We start from the raw sequence: 19951 nt of genomic DNA on the forward strand, positions 1-19951 counted from the left end.
GACCTTAATGCTGAGTTTAATGTACTACAAGATAAGGCAACAGTTCATGAGTTGAAAAATCTATTAAGGCAGTTCAACTTTTATTGCACAAATTTAAGGCCCACTAGGGGATCTGCTTGCCTTGACAATATATTTACCAACATAGGCACACAATATATCTACACAGATGTAAAAGCATGCCATTTTTCTGACCATGATTGTGTTTTTCTGAGCCTATTGAATTTGGCCCAAGGGGATGGCGGTGTCAGGACAAAGATGGTTTCTACTAGACCTGTAACTGTTGAGAAGATGCAAAATTTTAGATCTGCACTATCACATATAGATTGGGTAGCCAAATTATCTAACCAAGTGGGTGGTGAAGCTATTTTTAACCGTTTTATGGAAATATTTATGTGATTTCCATGGTCGATATTCTTTTCATCGGCAAGTGAGAATGCAATTCAATCACAAAGGAAGTTGAAATGTTAATAACAATACAATAATTTATTTTCTAGATTTGAATTTTATTTATCGTGGCTTTGGTTTATTTACTCACTATAAAATACAAATCAACATTTTTAAAATATTGATGGAAGAGGGCGACAATTTTAAGAATTTAAAGTACGGTTTTTTATTCAGGTACAGTTTTTGATATCCAATCAAGATACGCTTGATTTCCACCAGTTATCTGAAACATAAAATACCGTAGTGGAATTTATTCAAAATTAGTTCAATTTAAGTTTGAGTTTTGATCATCTATCACCATAAATATTCAAGGGTAAATAAAACAAGTGACCTGCCTGGATCAGGTCTGGTGTTAGATTTTTCAGGTCATACCTGATCAGTTTCAAGCCCTCTGACAAGGGTAAGCAGTATTACTTTATTTAATCATCATAATGATAAGTAGAAGAGAAATAGGTATCACCCAACCGAAAATCTTTGCCAAATTTTCATGTTGAACAAATTATGAAAATATAGTACAAATTTGTTGAGGGGGATTCAAGCATACATTGTTATTCTTTTCATGATATTTTATTAGGTTCTTCTAATAATTTCAGAATGGCCGTTTGCACACTCACCTTTTCCGACACTCATAATTCTCACCAACAGATGATTCTTAGCCAATCAGAGGGTAATATTCTATCGGCCAATAATATGTGAGGGTAAAAACAGCCTAAGAATTGAAGGTCAATTCTAGAGTAAGTTATGCTAATACCTCGAAATAAATAATGTAGGATGAAATTTGACTTTTTATGCAAAATACCAGGTAGGCTATATTGAGTTGAAAATTTATTGGGCTTTTAAAGATATCAATCATAATTATAGTCAATGCATAATATAGTACAATAATAAATAACATTATCATATACTTACAGGTGTAGTTATAACTTCGCATACTGAATAAGGATGATTCTCTCTGTGGAAAGAAAAAATATTATTAAACAAGGATCAAGCCCACAGGTAAGCAATAAAAATATAATATATTAATCTATTAGTATGTTTTATTCTTGTTTGTCTCACGCAGTCCAGTGTGTATTAATGCTTCCGTGTAGATAATTACATTTTTACTCATGAATCAAATTGTTCGCTCGCAATTCTCTCTATGTCCAGACCAGTCTTTCATCGGTTTCTCTCAATTTCTTCTGTACATTTGGACTGTATAGTCTTCTGAATATAACTTACCGGTAGCCTGTATAATGTATATTATTTCTCTATAATGTATTCTGAATACGGTAACTGTACAGGAAATTTTATAGCAAATTATTGCAACAATAAAAATAAGGTTCAGTTTTGCAACAACTACTTTGCTTCTGCAACACAACAAATTTTATGCAGCATGTTTTTATCGTCTCATTATACGGACAAAATATAAATATTGAATTAAAATATTTCTGACACTCACTTAACATATTTTGTCAGAGGTTCAACTTTGGCACTCCTTGTTTTTATCATCTGTAACAAAAAAAAGTCAAAATTTGAATAGTTTTGTTCTGGCAAAGTTCATTTTATATTGTAAATGGAATATGGACACTCCTGTATAATTTAATGAGAAAATTATAAGTTTATAAATACAGTAGGCCTACAAAATGTTATCAAACTAATACATATCCCATTTAATTAAATTAATAAAAACAATATAAAACTTGTAGTACCCTTTTATTGAAACATTTTAAAAACTTAAAAACATTTCAACTGTTCAGTTAACTGTTTTAAAGCTTTTGAAATGTTTCAATAAAAGGGTACTACAAGTTTTATATTGTTTTATTTGTTTACTTTAGCAGACATTAGATCCAAAAATTATAAATGGAGATATGGACACTTCTGTATAATTTAATGAGAAAATGATAAGTTTATAAATACAGTAGGCCTACATTATGTTATCAAACTAATACATATCATATTCAATCAAATTAAAAAAATAAAATAAAACTTGTTGTACCCTTTTATTAAAACATTTTAAAAACTTTAAAACATTTTAACCTGTTAAAAGGGTAGTACTACTAGTTTTATATTGTTCTTATTAACTTTAATAGGAAAGCCCATATAAGTGAAGTGACCCTATCTAATTAATTATTTTCATTTATTTTTTGTAATATTTTATATCGTATGATTTTTTTTTGTTTTAAAAATACTAGTGTGAAGTGTATGTAAAAATAAATCAAGAATAAAGATCAATAAAACAAGGCTAGTGTCCTTGCTATTCATCATTTCAGCACCCTCTATCATTCGCCAATGATAATTTTGTTTATGATAAACTCAGAATATTGATATGAAAAAAAATATATTTAATTTGCTCATCTTGCACTATATAGGCTGATCTGCTTCATTATAGCACTAGGCCTATAACTACTGTACATACAACTATGACGTGAATGTGATACAAATGTTGAAACGCAGATCAAATAAACTTTAACAATCCATTTGAAAATACTAAAATCTGTCAAGCCACAATCATTCAACATTCTGAACAAAAGTGAAGGATTAGTGAAGCTTGATTGAAGTTTTGAAAAAATCACAGGAAATTTCCAATTTACAAACTTCCAAAATCTTTCAATTTACAAACACTTGAAATGGAGAATATATATTAATGCTTGGAGATGAGTTGCATGAACTCAATAAATAATGTAAAACCCATTCACGAGCATGAATTTATAAAAGAATCATGCATTACAATTATGGATTAAATATCACCAACCAGAAGTAGCTCTGAATCTTCTTGGATTTTGCCTTCCCACTCATACCTACAAAAATAGAAATGTTTGTTATCAACATAATGTGATTGATTCCATTTAAACAAATTATTTGATTCAAGAAAATTATTCTTGAAAATTCTTTTGAAATTTTCTTGAACAGACATGACTCAAATAAACAAGAGAAAATATACAACTCTGATCAACACAACATTATTAATACACACAGCTCAGCATAGATGTATAATAATATCATTCAACACAAATTTTAATTTTACTTGAAAAATTATTCTTATTTGGTATATTTTTCGTCGTGTTGTTTTGCATTGTTATATTGAGTGATTTGTTTTGTACTTTGTCTTGTGGCGTTGCGTTGTGTTGTGCAGTGTCAAAATGGTTTGTGCAACTATTATACATATTATTGTTCCATGATGATTCGTAAAAAGCATGTATTTTGATTGTCGTAATGAATTGCATTGAGTTGTATACCTTGTATTGCATGAGTGTGCTTTGTTACTAATGTTTTGTTCTATCATTTGATTTGTTCTGTTCTGTATTTAATTTTTTTGTAGTAATATCAATTCCTGTTAAATTGGTGTTCAGTGTTGAATCGTTTTGTGTCGAGTTGTTTTTTGCTTTGTCTTATGTTGTGTTGGGTGTTTGTTTGTTTTTTGTTAAGTTTGTTACTTTTCATTGTATTGTTTTTATTGCGGATGATCATGATGCCCACATGAGCTTTTTTTAGCTTGTGCATGGGTAATGGAGAGTGCGTCGATGATTTGATGAGATGATCAAACGCCCATGTCTACCAACGGGATTCGAACCCACGACCAGGTAGCGCTAGCAAACTGAAGGGTGCAACGCAAGCTGGATTAGCTTACAAAATGATAGTGAACAGTAGAAATATTATTCTTGTATGGTAGCCTATTATTCATATTGACTCGGCCAGGCTGATCCAATTATATCTCGTGGGAATTATATGTTTACAGTTCACAGTCACTATTGTGTGCGAAACCAGCTGTAGTGGTCTCTGCTAACCTGACCGGCAATAATGTGTATCATCTATGTTAATAGTTTTTTATACCTTTAGATATTATTATAAAATCTACAATACCTCATATTTTCACAGATTAATTATATCAGAATACTTACACAGATGTCAATTGGGGAATTATGTTCACACAGGCGGCCAATTTGTTTGAAACAAGTCCACTGTAACAAATAATGAAGATATATCATTGGAAGACATGAACAAATAATATGACGATTACCTGGTCACATACTATGGAGAAGACGAAACAAGTAAGAAGTGAGTAAGTAGCATATTTTCAAGACCGGTTTCCACTTTCTGAGCTGTTTGTTAAGTGAAGTCATTGCACTGATGTAAGGCTCGTTCTTTGGTTCTTGTGGCATTGAATCCGGTAGAAGACCTCACTTAATCGTGGTTTGATTAAATAGAGGACGTTGCAACCGAAAGATAATCTTTTGAAGTGAATAAGATAATAAGTCTGCAAGCTCTTTATCAACTTTTGTACATATAGTTTTCAGACTTTAACACGCGAGTAGACGCGCCCGTGGCAAATTGCCGCACAATTGTAACTTTTGTATGTAGCTTCGGGAATTTTCGTTTTCCAAGGTTGGCAGCTCATGTAATCCTTGCTGTGACTGTCCTTTAGACAATCTTGAACAGTTTGAGGATGACAGAATGAAGTTGACTAATTTCAATATATAGGTATTATCTTCCTATTTTATATTCCATCTTCTGATTTAAACTTTCATTATCTTTTTATTCTATCCAGATGTCAAAAAATGAGTCAAATAAAGAAGGTATATTCATTCCATTCATGAGTAGATTATTTTATCCCATAGAAATGATAAATTCTAACAATAAATTTCCAGTATATATTTTTGGAATCTCCTCCATGTATTATGTTATTATATACTATTAAATAGTATATAATAACATAAAACACGTTGAGAAAGATTTGAAATTAATAAATATTGAAACAGCATTGTTAAAACCAACTGTTTATAGTGTAGGGAGCCATAAGGGTGAGTGTGAGCAAAATGCTCACGCGCGACCACTGAAGTTCTGCAAGTCCGTGCGACTACTCGCGTAAACAAACTTGAAATTCAGTAATGATTTGACAAATACATCTTTTTACAGGATGTCATTGCATGTAAAATATTATTTTTTTAATGAATACAATGAATATAAAAATTAGGAAAATCGATGCAAAGTTTTTCCATAAATCTTTGCATGGACATGGAGTACAGGGACACTTTGTGGAGAGTGTTGGGATTGTTGTACCATCTCATGCGTTCAGGGGGCACCGACCCTTCAAGCCATGCATCAAAAGTAATGTCTATCCAGTCGAAAGATGCACCGAGATCGCCAACATCTTGTCACCAGCTATTGACTCTTTTTACCACAAATCGACTTCACAAGGATGCTGAGTGTCCTTCAAGAAAGCTTCGATTGAACTTCAACTCAGCTACCATCCTGACGTGTGCAGCATACTAAGGCGATTTCTAAGCTGTTCTGCTGCACTAGATAACCGTACAAAAACTAATTGTTATAAATGAAACCTGATTAGGAACTACCAATGCAGTTCCAATCGGCAACATTCTTACACCTATGAAAAGATATTTTACTGATTGAAGAAACTTTCAATTCAACACTTAAAACCTCAATTTTCTACTTCAAATTAATTTCACAGGATAATAGTAACTATACTAAATCTGACAACCGACAGCAAAATAATATCTAAACAAAAAACCAACCACAATCAAAGATTGAGTTGAAAAGAACTGGCGTCTGATCAGATAAAGATTATTCTGCCGTTTGTCACGTGATCAGAGCAGAAAAAGAATTCGAAGCTGTCTGTTCCGACATTACCTAAATATAGAGAAAAACCAAATAGACCATTCGTAACCAGCTTGACCAACCCAACGGCTTAGCTATTTTCAGGTTATAAAAATAAATTATTCGATTATAATCCTATTATTCTTGAAAATCTATTTTATAATATTTTTATGATATTCATATAATATTTTCAGTTGAAATGTCTATCTTTTACGTATTTTTATTGCTACCACATATCCTACCCAATATCAAGTAAATGCAACGATGCTATCGTCTATACTAGAACCAATAACTATAAATCAAAGATTTACTTACTCGAATAAATAAATTAACTTTTATTTCGTTATGATTTTTGAAAAAAACACCAGACCTGGTGTAACATACCTTAGCTATTTATAAGGTTTCCAACCATGACATGCACTGCACACGTTAACCGCCAATTATGAACTTCACTTCGAATAAGATTGTTTCAGTATTTCACATTAAAAATTGATTACCGGTATATATTTCACATGCAAATGATGCTTGAGTTTTGATTGTTGAATACGTTCTATTCTTGTCTTATAGCACATTTTTGATCGATACTTGGTGAGGTGGGTACAGTACCTTAATATTCAAATAAAATACCATACCGTAAACGGCCTAAAAATAGCCTACTACTGTGTTGACATTTCTGAAAATAAGAAAATGTATGAACAATGATTTAATCTTTTTAATTTCTGTAATAATTATTAACGTTCTTGACGACATAGTCATCAAAATCATGTATCCATCTACAAAATATCAGCATAATATTATAAATCCTACCTGAAGTTGAGTGTAGAATGTAAGCTTAAATTTCATGGATTGGGTGTTATTACCTAGGCTTAGGCTATATTGGCAATGGTCATTCACACACCTTTTTTCAACACAATCAGAGATTTTCATAAAAAAATCTATTAAACTACCTACTAGGTTCACAACGAAGTTTGAATGTAAAAACATTTTTAAATAAAAGTTTAAAAGAGACAATAATGCTATAAATAGTGTTATTATATATATAACACTTATAAAGTCCTATATATAACACTTTGATATATAACACATAATGCTATAAATAGTGTTACATAGGTTGGTCATATATTTTTTACTTTCCTTGTCCTATTACCATAGGTAAGGGAAGGATTGCTTTTCGAAAAAATAAGGTACCCCAATTTCTAAATTTCTATACGTTTCAAGGTCCCCTGAGTCCAAAAAAGTGGTTTTTGGGTATTGCTGGTCTGTATGTGTGTGTGTATGAGTGTATGTGCGACTGTGTACACGATATCTCATCTCCCAATAAACGGAATGACTTGAAATTTGGAACTTAAGGTCCTTACAATATAAGGATCCGACACGAACAATTTCGATCCAATGCAATTCAAGATGGCGGCTAAAATGGCGAAAATGTTGTCAAAAAAAGGGGTTTTCGCGATTTTCTCGAAAACAGCTCCAACGATTTTGATCAAATTCATACCTAAATTAGTCATTGATAAGCTCTATCAACTGCCATAAGTACCATATCTGTAAAAATTCCAGGAGCTCCGCCCCATCTATGCAAAGATTGATTATAGATTCCCAATTATCAGGCTTCAGATACAATTTAAACAAAAAATTCCATGGGAAAGATTGAGCATGAAAATTTCTACAATTAATGTCCAGTAACATTTTCACCTAAAATTTATAATAAGCTCGAAATTCGAGAAAATGTTATTATTTCAATTGCAAACTGTTGGCAACTGTTGATTCTATTAAATCATTCACTATGAAGAGATAGCAGACTTCGTGTCTCCAGCGTTATTGTCCTGTCACCAGCTGGCTTGGATCTTTGAAGAGTAGACTTTAGATGCGCGTGAACACTAGCGTCAGGTGATAAATTTTCATAACGGCAAGGAAAGTTGTGTGAGTGCGCCACACCAGATTTTTTACAGCATGCAATAATAATATTTTCATTGTTTTTTGAAACTCTTGATTGAATTGAAATGAAGTAAAAAAAGAACTTATCTTTGACCGCTGCTTTTAGTGTTGATGCGACTGGTTAAATACCAATAATTTCATCAGATTTTTATTTGAATCCTTGTATGATTCAAATAATTCTTGATTATTGTATGATTCATTCAGTTCACAATTTTATTCGTACCGGTAGCCTATTTATTTGTTTCTATTTTAATAAATTATTTTTTTTCCTTATTGAATATCCATTATTTTTTTACTTGTTGAATATATCACAAATGTAAACTTTAAAGTATAAATTCCGTATTTTTAAAACTCATTAATATGGCTAAGTTCAATTCCTCCACCACAACCCTCAAATTTTGAGAGTTTACTGTTTGAACATAATTTAGTTTGATGCAGCACACAACGAAACGGTCGTCACTAACATGAGTTTTAAAAATATTTCTTCTTTAAAGTTTACATGTGTGATAATTATATAATAATAAAATGTATTTGAATTGAAATTTTGATATATTATTGGATGAGGTTGCCCTTTGTATTAACTGTACATCGTAATAAGCCTTATCTACACCAAGTGCGCTATGCAAAATATTACTGTGAAAACGACATTATAAACAATCAAGTACAGCAGTAGGCTACCTACGAAGGCTAGTCAATATGCAAGGTTTATTGCGATAGACTCTTCATACCTTGGTCAATAAGAGTAATATGGTTTTTAGAACTCAATTATTATTTAATTAAATCATATTTAATAAGAGTTTTTATTTAAATCCTCAGTGAATTCTATACCTACAAAAAGTTATTGTAAAATTCTATAATAAAAGTTATTGAATGTCAAAATTTGAGGCTCGATTTTTATTCATATAGATTATTGGTAACTGTAAATAAAACAGCTCAGTTATTGAATAACTAAAATTTATTGCAAATGCTCTCTATGAAACAACATCAATAAACTTAATTTATATTTATTTACAAATGAAACTCACTTTATCAATGATTGATTACATTAGTAAGTATATATCTTGTTTATTCAAAACCAAATATAAAAGCTCATTTTATAAAATGACATTATAGTAAGTTACCCTTTCTTTGAAAAGTTTTTATATTTTTATATTTTAACATAAAATAATAGATAAAAAACACAAACCACAACTACTAGTTTCAATGTTTTACATAATCTTCATAAATACATTATTATATTGTTTACATATCTGTACTAATATAATAACATTTTGTTTTAGTGGGCTAATATTATCAATTATTTAGATCCTTCGAGTTCATTAATGTATAAATTTTCAAAATAACCTGAAAGTGGTAATCCCATTGCCAAACCTACCATGGAAATGCAAGATAGAAAAATCTATTTTCAGATTTTATTAATAAAAATAAGTACCTATCCCTGAATACATACATTTTAAGAAAATACAAGCTTATTTTTATACTTTGCTGAATGGCCATCACGCTTTTATGCCTCTTTACACATTAGCTAACCATGATTCTAGTTTTCTCATTGAATCATAAAATAAATTAAAATCCATGAAAAACGTGGTAATGAATTTGAAATATGATACAATTGTGAGAAAACCTTACAGATTGTTTGTTAATGTGAAAGCGGTTTCAATCGGACTTTGGACCGGCACTATTGAACTTGTCTACAATGATCAAGCTCAATGGTGGTGGTTTACCATTCATACAATCTATCATACCTACTTCCATCAACATACATCTCTCACACTAAGGAGAACACACTTGAAATGATTTACAAAAAAGATAAGTTAGTAATTTAGTTTTCTCTAAAACGTGAATAAAATCTTATTAGACGTTATACAGACGAATTACACACTATTTGTTTAGTAGAACTGCTTCAATCAACTGCTTGTGTGGATTTTCAGTCGTCAAAAAATGTTTTTAAGAAAAAGCTATACAAATTTCCTGTAATATGAATGATTTATGAAACTTTATTGCCACTCAATACGGAACAAACTGCCGGCTAGCGAATTACGAAATTCGTGTTAGCAGACTTATTAGTAAACCAGAGATGATATATTCATATAAAAAAAACAATTTGACCCAGACATTTCAATCGGGGTTTAATCGGACTTTGGACCGGCACTAATGAACTTGTCTACGATGATCAAGCTCAATGGTGGTGGTTTACCATTGATACAATCTATAGATCTGAATGAATATTGTAATTTTATCTATAGGTTTTATTACATTATTTAAAACACGAGAAAAGTATGTTATTCAAGTGGAAAAATTGAAATCATCTCTATTTTGAGTAAATCATTTCAAGTGTGTCTTTGTCCTTAGTGTGAGAGATGTATGATGATGGAAGTAAAGGTATGATAGATTGTATGAATGGTGATATGGATTGGAAATTTGACATGATTCAATTATTAAACTTACATATAGCATTGTGATACCCTTGGGGTTCAAGTACATTCTAAGGAGAAAATAATAAAAGTGCTGCTCATTTATAGAGAAGTGGCATTGTTTTATAAAATCAGTTATTTCGATATTGAAATGAATTTACTTCAATTTTCCCACTTGAATAGCATACTTTTCTCGTGTTTTAGATCATGTAATAAAACCTACGGATAAAATTACGATATTCATTCAGATAGTTCTTCAAGTAAATCTATATAGGAGATGATATATCTTACCACATAAGTGATTTTTTAAATTGATTGTACTACTAGATTACTAGATTTTACTGATGGTTAAATAAAATGCAAAAACATACCTTTGATATCACTACTTTAAATTTGTTTTTTGTGTTGATTATTCAAAGTTTTCAAAACAATACATCATTCTTTTGTTGTCAGAGAAACGAAGTTGAATTATTCTAATCTAAATGTTACGGCACCGGCATATCTATTTCCCCAACTATTCATATTATATTACTGTATCGCGGGTAGGTGACTGTATAGAAATGGAATACTGTGTAATGTGATTATAAGAAATAATACAGTAATGCACAGTATAATACATTAATTATTGAATTTCTCACTTTCGAAAAGTTTAAAGAGCCACGGGCAGTCAGACCGGTTTTCTAGCTTTTACTCGATTGCTCGGAAATAAGTTAATAGAAAGTGTTCTTCATACAGAAAAATATATTTTGCAACACTTCTATTACACCCTCCTAAGCCTTCAGCTGAATCTGTGTACTGATCTCAAGGCCATAGATAAGATTTCCAAAATCCTTGTACTTACGTCGTCGCGCAATACAAATAACAGGGTGTGCAGTGATAACCCAATCCGAAATTCAGTGTGATAAGGCTGTGTCGTAGACGATTTTTGCAAGAGACGGAAAGGTGTTGAAATTCTTTTCTACATCCGATTTGTTGGCCAGAAAGCCTAAATTGAAGCATTTTTAGGGATTACATGAGTCTCCCCCTCTCTTATTACTCCAATTAGCATTTACAGAGTGAGTCATATGTATGGGAACCCTTCAATGAATTGGAGACTTATAAAAGTATCATAGAACATTTTTATCGATGCCATCTTTCTTGTTTTAGAGAGGCATTTGAAATTATGTATCACACACATTTCAAATATTGCTTACATTACGAATATTCGAGTTACAACCCCTAAGTCACACCCTTATGAGGGTCTGAAATTCAGTTGCACGTCGAAAGGTAGAGTATTATACCAATAACTTATCCTGAAAGTTACAGTATTATCTACAACAGTCTTCAACTTTTTGAAGTATTCCCATAGGCCTACATATGATTCACTCTGTATTATATCAATTGAAAACATCAGCATTATAGTCACCCAGAATTCACCTTGGAATTCAATTCTATCGATGTTCAGTGATAGTTCGAGAGTGATTTTCGAGAAAATAAATCGACTTGAAAATTACATTGACAAATGCAAAAAAGTTGTTAAAAATAGTACGGGCATGTGAAAATTACGTTATGAATTATTTCAAGACTTTTTCACTTTTATATGAATTTTACGTAAAAAACGTTTCCAAATTTACTGTTTTTACGTAAAAAAACGTTATATTTACATTGTGTGCGGACTGTGTCTTGTCACCGAGTCAAGTCTTATCTATTGTTTGTGAATTGCGCGAAATCCTGTTGATAAATTGTTCCATCCAGGTAAGCATATTCTTAGCCACTAATGTGATTAGGTTTTTTATTAATTTTTCCATTTTCATAGACGTCAACATGTCAGTGGCGTAGCATACACCCCCGCAGACCCCATGATGGGGGGTGTCCGGGTCAGGTTTATCTGTTCAAATACAAATATTGTATTGAAATAGCTTTAAAATAACGCAAAACATCCGTCAAAATCTGTGTTTTTATGCTTTTTCGAGAAAAGACTGACAGAAAACATTCAAACTTGGTGCAGAGGTTTAGGTAGGATCTAGGAATTTTGTGATTTTTATTTAGGAAGGACATAGATATTTCGTCAAAGATACGCCCAAAAACGCAATTTTCCAGCGTTTTTTAGCATGGGTTTTCATCTTTCAAATGTTTTGAAAGATGGGTTTTCATCAACCATCAAAGGTTTTCTCATTTTTTTTCATAATCGATATAGAATGTCCAAATTTAGGTTTAACTGCAGTGGAAATAAATTGTATAAGGACTTGGGAATAAGTGTAATGATCCATATAGAAGTGTTTTTCTGTATTTTATCAGCTTTGCCGAGACCAAATTGACTGAGAACGTTCAAAATAGGTACAGAGGTCCATCTCATATTATATTCTTTGCTTTGAAGTGATTTTTTCAAGAACAACAGGACTTGAAAAAGTAAACTCGAAACTCTATACACAGGTTCAGCTTAGCTAAGTTCAGACGTTGCTTAATTAAAGAGTTTGTTTCCCACAGTTTTTCATTGAGTTTGCAATGCATTTCTCTAAATTTCTCAAATAAATATTTTTAATTGATAGGATTAGATACATAATTGAAATCAACCGGAGATTGAATCAAGCCTGAAAGACTCTTTTGACCTTGGATCGAAGGAAGTGCAAGCCAAATGGAAAATGCAGAATGCTGAGGAAACGCAGAAAAATGCTTGATAACTCATGAAAAACGCTGAAACCCGCCTTTTTTGGGTCGTATCATTGGCATTAGTTCAAAACCCTTTTAATACAATATTTCTACACCTCAGCTGAACTTCTCAACCAAATTCGAAAATTTGCTGTTTATCTGTTCTCCAAAAAGTTTAGAATACGCAGAAAATGCTAATTTTAGGTGTAAGTTGATTTTTTTGTTGAATCTCCACGGCAATCAAATCTCATTCGCCCCACCCGAAATCAAATCCTGGCTACGTGCCACCAGACTGATCAAATTATTTGCATCTCAAAACGCAAGAAGACAGAGACAGATGAAATTTTGTGTGTAGTAGTGGAGGTGATATTGTGGTAGATGATATTCATATCAAATAAAAATACTAGAAATTATCACAACTACCTACTTATTTCAAATAAATTAAAATAAATGGTTGTGAAATTTCTGCAACTGCAAAATATTGATAGAATGACATAATATAAAATAATTATCCAATGAAGTACCGTATATAATACTTTTTAATTTTTTTTTCAAAACATGAAAAATTGCGAAAGTAACAATAAATTGTTAATCTACATAAATACATTATTATTCATGAAAGAACACATGTTTTGTAATGTACAAAATTATACAATGGAAGTGGGATAAACTATGGTAATGGTAAAACGATGTGTACGGTGTCAAACTATAGGATAACATGTTCACTACTGTCTTTGCAGAATGAGGAACAACACACACGATGAACTGTCCCTGCGGTCTTTGTGACATATTTTCGTGCCTGAAATGAAATAAAAATAAATTATTTTCAAAAACTCCAATTGATTGGAATGAAAGGAATACCACAAGGAATAACAGAAGTAATGAGTTATACAAAAATGTTGTCACACAATAGTCCAGTCACATATACATTGGTGCTTGCAATTAATATTGTAGTTCTGATTTTTTAATATATCTTTTGGATACATGAGAGAAGTCCATAACCAATTTCTTCAAGCAAAGGAAATTTCATTAATTTCCTTGTGATAGATACAGAACATCGTATTTTGGGTTCATTTTCCAGTTTTCAGCTATTTCTGCCAAATCCAGTAATCAGACAGAAAAATTGGTTCTCGCCCTTTTACAGATAAAATGGGATCATGCAGAACTCTCCATCTCCAATGAGTAATAATTTATCAAAAATGTGTAAAATTGAAAGAAAAAATCAATTCTGATGAATTTTAGGTTTTGATCAACAATATCTTCCGATTGTTACCATTTACATATATAATTCAAAATTCCTCTGGGAGTATTTTTGTGCTTTACAATCTAAGATCAGGTAGAGCGCTTCATCTCATATAGATTTCCAGGTACACCGGACAACAATGCTCATTGTATTGTGAAAAACACCTAATTTCCAGCTTCAACCATCATCACCAACTACATTGTCCAGCACAATGACAGAAGTTAATGATATTATGTTCTATGAGAATCATCTGTTAGATGCACTTAATTTCATTCCCTATTGGAGAGGCGCGCATAAGGACAACTCAAGGATCAAAATTTCAAACTCTTTGTCACCTTTAAATTTGGAAGAAAAATAGCACAAGGACTACTGTACCTTATTATTTTATCTATCAATGTTATTAAATTAGTGTCATTTGCATTGTAAATAAAAATAAAAATAAATTTATAACTTTTGACACAATGCTCAGATTTCATCTTACTACACTTCATTCTTCTCGACTCGTCAAGGCGGTCCAACATCATGCATCATAAGTCAAATTCGGTTGAGAAATGGAAAAATTGTTGTTGAGTGTACTTAGCCCATATTCCAATACACAAAATATGGCCAATTTCTATCTTTTATTGCAAAAAATAGCAGGTAGAACAATTTGAAATGAATTACCTCTCACTCATTGCAAGCTTTTATTCATAAGACTGGGAATTATGAATTTACCATGTATTTTCATATACACATGCTTGTTGTTTGTGAAGTCTAATTTAAATGTATTTTCCAGTCATAATAATGTCCACTCTCATTACACACTGAATTGATTAAAGATCTGAAATGAATTTTACTATTATAGATCTAGTCATACTAGTTTTAAGGCCTGAGTAAGCATATTTTACAATCACCTACCGTTAGGGAATTACTTGAGAAGGAATACAAGAGAAAAATTAAAAAGTTCCTATTGAAGAAATGTTTTTATAGTCTTGAACAGTATTTTAGCATTAGGTTGAACAGCATTGAATGATGTGATAATTTCTCATATAAAGTGAAAAGATGTGATTTTTAAGTAAATTTACAGTGCCTGTACAATATTTTATATAATGTGTCTTGGGCAATGAATAGGCCTAAAATTTGAATTTGAGCGCGACCAGCTTTGTTAGTAGTTGTACAATAAACGGTTTTTTTAGTCTATAGCTGATTAATGTCTTCTTAGTTGTTAGGTGTGGTTTCTAATATTGACTCCACGAAATGGAAGTCGTTGAACAAATCGAAATTAATGGTCTACCGGCCCGTGTGTACCCAGGCTAACAAACAATTAGTAGGGAACATCTACAAAACCCAACCAATGGAGAACGGTCCTGTCTCAAAAATTTGTTTTGGAGACACCAACAATAATTATGAATGTTCCAGGCGGCCTCCAATAGGAGATCAAGGAAGTATTCTAATGTTAGAATGCAAAACTCTAAAAAAGTAAATTCGTGTGGCTTTTGTTGGTGGGGAGTCTCTTGCGGGAAGGTCTCACCGCCTGAATATATTTAAGCCGTCAATGGGCCTTACGACTGTAGCTTACTTCAGCCAATACTTCAACAATTTAGCGTGCCCATCTGATAAAACGATAATGCGAAACTCTATTATTATTGGTATTGAAAGCAATTTGTAATTTGCATACAGCATCGACAGGAAAACAAACATGATTTGATAGGTTGATAATTACAAGAAAGCTCACCTGATAATTGATACGGTGATCACCAGCAATAAACTAGCAAGATAGACCCAGCAGAAAGTTTCATCCATAGCTCAATCAGCCTGTTATTCTCTGAAAAAAGAAAAATAACTGTTTCTAGACCTGCTAAGAGTTTATATGACAATACAGTAGGCTACCTGTATCATACGTATTCAATGATTCTTTTATAAAATCCGTTCTCAAAACCTATTTTTTGGATTTGGTTTTGAGGTGTTCAATCCTGAGTGAGACAGGAGTCAGGTGTTATAACGTGAAGCTTTATATGCAACCTAAAGCATGCTATATAATGCAAAGCCTATAAAGAGCAAAAAAGAAAAGATTGATTCTTTATTGATTGATACACTAAGTACATCATCAAAATGGTAGGAAAAGAAAATATAAGTTAACATTGTGCTATTCCTCTCCCAGATTTAGTTAAGGTTAGACACATAGTCCAAAATAGGTCAAGTCTTGTAGTTGTTCACTACAAGATAATAGGTAACTTGTATTGTTCAATATTCTGACAAATTCTACTCCTCCATCAACTTCTAAAATGCAATAGGCTACTTGCCCTACTTCAATAAACTCTATTGAAAAAATAGAAGATGCATAGCCTATAGATTACATTTTGATCTTGTTCAATGGCTATTAAATATGTTTGTATTAATTTTGTTTATCTTTAGATTGACTAATAACTACTGTATTCCTAGCCTACTTTATTTCTGTAAGCTGAAAGATACAGCAGATTATAATAATCCTAATTTTATTATTTACATGTTTTATCAATATTTTTCAGTGGGTAGGTAGCCTATTCAGTATATTCAGTCCATGACCGGCAGTCGCCAGACAGACTTCGTCAAAATATAAAACAATCAAAACACAAATAAAGAGATGGCCGCAGATAGGTTGTTTCGTGTGGCTCTGTAGATGGACTGCCATAGTAACTCATTAAAAAATCTCAAACTGGTCTACAAGTCCACTGGTCTCATCATCTCTCAATGAGTAGAGAGGGTAGTTGATAAGTTTTTCTCGAACCAGCCTACAAAACTTCCCATACTCCAGCTCACGAACACAAATTGACAGTCTGTTAAAAATTTTTAGCATCCAATTATTCAATATTCAAGATAACAGTATCTAAGTTTTCTAATCAGGTCCCGATATGTTGTAGCCTATCTGAGTATGGATAGGCAAAAATTTTAAGTGACAAGCATTTACGTTATTACTTATCCAGTGTAAGTTATTCGCCACGGGGAATCGTTTGGTTTTATTAAAATTAAAAGTGACTGTTCTGTATAATTAGCAATACTTGCTTTGAAGGTACATTTCAGATGTTAAAATTTAAAAATTATTTCAAATAGGGCCTAGGCAATATTATTTTAATCTTACCTGGTACAGTGATGAATAGCCTAATCATACTATTAATCGTTTCAACTTTCTGTTTTAAACGAATTCATCAATATTATGTCTTTGTGTTTGATAAGTCTTCTGCTAAAGAAGGGCTTATTTATAAGAATAAACCTACCAAGTTATGAATAATTTTGTATCTACTGTACTTTGTTACATCTTAACCTGACTGTTCAGTTTGTTGATAAAACATAACCTAATCTCCTTCTTACAATCATGCTAAACATAACCTGAAAAATGATCAGTAGAAGTTTTAAACCGTTATGTTGGTCAAGCTGGTTACGTTTGGTCTATTTGCGTTTTCTCTTTCGTTAAGATCATTCAGGGGTGCTCAACCACCTCCTCCCCACTAAATTTAGGGAAACTTCAACTACCCCCTTTACAGGAAAAAAATTTCGTCAGTAGTTATTTTTAAACACTGCTGACCTTTTTTGGGACCCCCCTCACCAAAGATCTGATTTTGAGCCTGATTTTATGCTCCCCTCCCCCAAGACAGAGAAAGCAGTCATTAATCTTGTTTCTTGAATTCAAATTATAGGTACTTTACCTTCAATAATAATAAGATACCAACCTAAATGTTTATACTCAGTTATTGGGGAGTATAAGAGGATTCTATTTCTTCTTGGTCTTGTAGCACACTACAACACCAGTCGGAAATAGAACATTGGTGTCCGTCGAGCAGGTCGCAATCGGTGTTGTCTGTGTAGGACATCTGCAATTTGTGAGATGTCTTGAGTGTGGTGTACGAAACAAACTCTAAAATCTGATGTCCAGTCTAATAAGTGGCATAGGGGTGTGGTCCAAGTATTAAAATTTATGCAGATGATGTAGTCCTTGTCTCAAGAAATCAAGATAGGTAGCCTCAAATGAATGTTTAGGAAAAATGAATGAATAAGAGGCACGAGAGGTGGGTTTTGAAGTAAACTCTAATAAAAAGAAATATATGAGAATGTCTGCAAATTAAGCAAGAAGACAAGTATGTAATCTGAAAATAGCTGATGACTGTGTGTTCTAGAAGGCGTTAGAGGTCAAATACCTTTGGGTAACCCTGTCAGCAGACAATGAGATCAGTCAAGAAATACATAATCGAATAATGATGGGCAACAGAGCATACTTTGCTTATCATAAAAATATTTGAAAGCAAACTAATATCTGGGAAAACAAATGTTCATGACTTTAGTAAGACCAGTTGTAGCCTATGGAACCGAAACATGGCAATTCTTAAACAGAGATGACAAAGCATTAAGGTCCATTATTTGAGAAAAAGATTTACAGGAGAATCTTGGGCCGAACTTGTGAAGGAGTGTGGAGAGCCAGATTTGATAGTGAGATGGATCGGCAGGCCATTGGAGCAGGAAATATGGTGCAATTCATCAAACAAGAAGGATTGAATGGCTTGGAAACTTGGCCAGAATAAGTGATGAGAGGAAGCCACCAAGAATGCAAGAAAAAAAGAATGCTTGGAACGAGAAAGATTGGTAGACCACGGACAAGATATGACTGAACTTCAAGATATGACTGAACACAAGATTGGTGACTTCCGTGTACTGGGCGTGGCAAACTGGCGAAGGAGCGCACTGGAGAGAGACGAATGGAGGCGCTAAGGAGGAGGCCAAAGTCCACCCAGGACTATAGAGCCGGATGAAGTAAAGTAAGTAAGGGGTGTGATCACATTGAATAAAATAAATAAAATGCGTTTATTTGCAAGTGCACATCTAATCACGCATGAGCCGAAAATAAAAATTTAAAAAGTGTCATAGAAACACTTTGTCACTTGGTCTGTATTAGCTGCTTAAACTGAAAGCAACCAGCAAGTGTATGCATAAAGTGTGTGTTCCTTTTATTGCTCTTTCCAGATTTTGTTTCTCATCTGAAAGTTTGGCCATGCATAACCAGACTTGCACATATATATGCATCCAATGTGATCACACATTTGAACCAAGTTCAAGTTGATGCATCCATGCATCTTCAAGATTTTGTTTCCCATCTGCAGGCTTGGTCATGCATAACCAAGCGTGCACTTGCACATTTATGCATCCAATGTGATCACACACTTGCAGATGAGAAACAAAATCTGGAAAGAAATACTCACAAAAAATGTTGCACTTGTTGGTGCGTTCAGAGTGAGCAGCTGGACTTGCGTGATTGGACTTGCACTTTTGAACATTCAATGTGATCACACTCTAAAAAGAAGTAAGAACTCACTCGGTGCAGGCTCACTCGAAAATGTCTTGACTGGTATCCAAGTGCAATTCGAATATGAGGCTTATTACAGAAAAAATCGATTAGATGATTATCTGATATGTTTCAAGTGAATATGGTATGAGGATGGGCATAAAAAGTGCAACAGAGATTATCGTAGCTGATATTGAAGAAAATTCAACTTCATCATTAATCTAATATTCAATTTCATCATTCCTACAAATTTCAATGAAATAGTAACAAATAAAATAAATATTTTCAAATTATATTATATTTGTTTTGAATCCTATTCGCTGCACACTACAGGATCAATACACATACTGAGTATGATTTATGGCATCAGTGTTACCAGAGAGACAACTGATACAAGTGGATATC

The 19951-nt window shown here is 32.5% G+C and overlaps 1 protein-coding gene and 1 long non-coding RNA gene across 2 annotated transcripts; both read right to left on the bottom strand.

Moving 5' to 3' along the window:
* Positions 1 to 482: 482 nt before the first annotated feature.
* LOC111054694 (protein CutA homolog) lies at positions 483 to 5689 on the bottom strand. Its single transcript, XM_039431872.1, has 6 exons — positions 5670 to 5689; positions 4323 to 4382; positions 3176 to 3221; positions 1883 to 1932; positions 1354 to 1396; positions 483 to 667 (listed from the first exon to the last, which is right to left on the bottom strand). The coding sequence occupies exons 1-6, from the start codon at positions 5687 to 5689 to the stop codon at positions 611 to 613; spliced, it is 276 nt and encodes a 91-aa protein (XP_039287806.1). The 3' UTR covers positions 483 to 610.
* Positions 5690 to 12904: 7215 nt separating this feature from the next.
* On the bottom strand, positions 12905 to 17688 carry LOC120352306. The gene is made up of 3 exons (XR_005571762.1): positions 17354 to 17688; positions 15971 to 16060; positions 12905 to 13812 (listed from the first exon to the last, which is right to left on the bottom strand). It is a non-coding gene; the product is annotated as an uncharacterized LOC120352306 (long non-coding RNA).
* Positions 17689 to 19951: the final 2263 nt, after the last annotated feature.

The sequence above is a fragment of the Nilaparvata lugens genome, chromosome 7 (genome assembly GCF_014356525.2).
Source record: "Nilaparvata lugens isolate BPH chromosome 7, ASM1435652v1, whole genome shotgun sequence".
In the NCBI taxonomy this organism is placed as follows: Eukaryota; Metazoa; Arthropoda; class Insecta; order Hemiptera; family Delphacidae; genus Nilaparvata; species Nilaparvata lugens.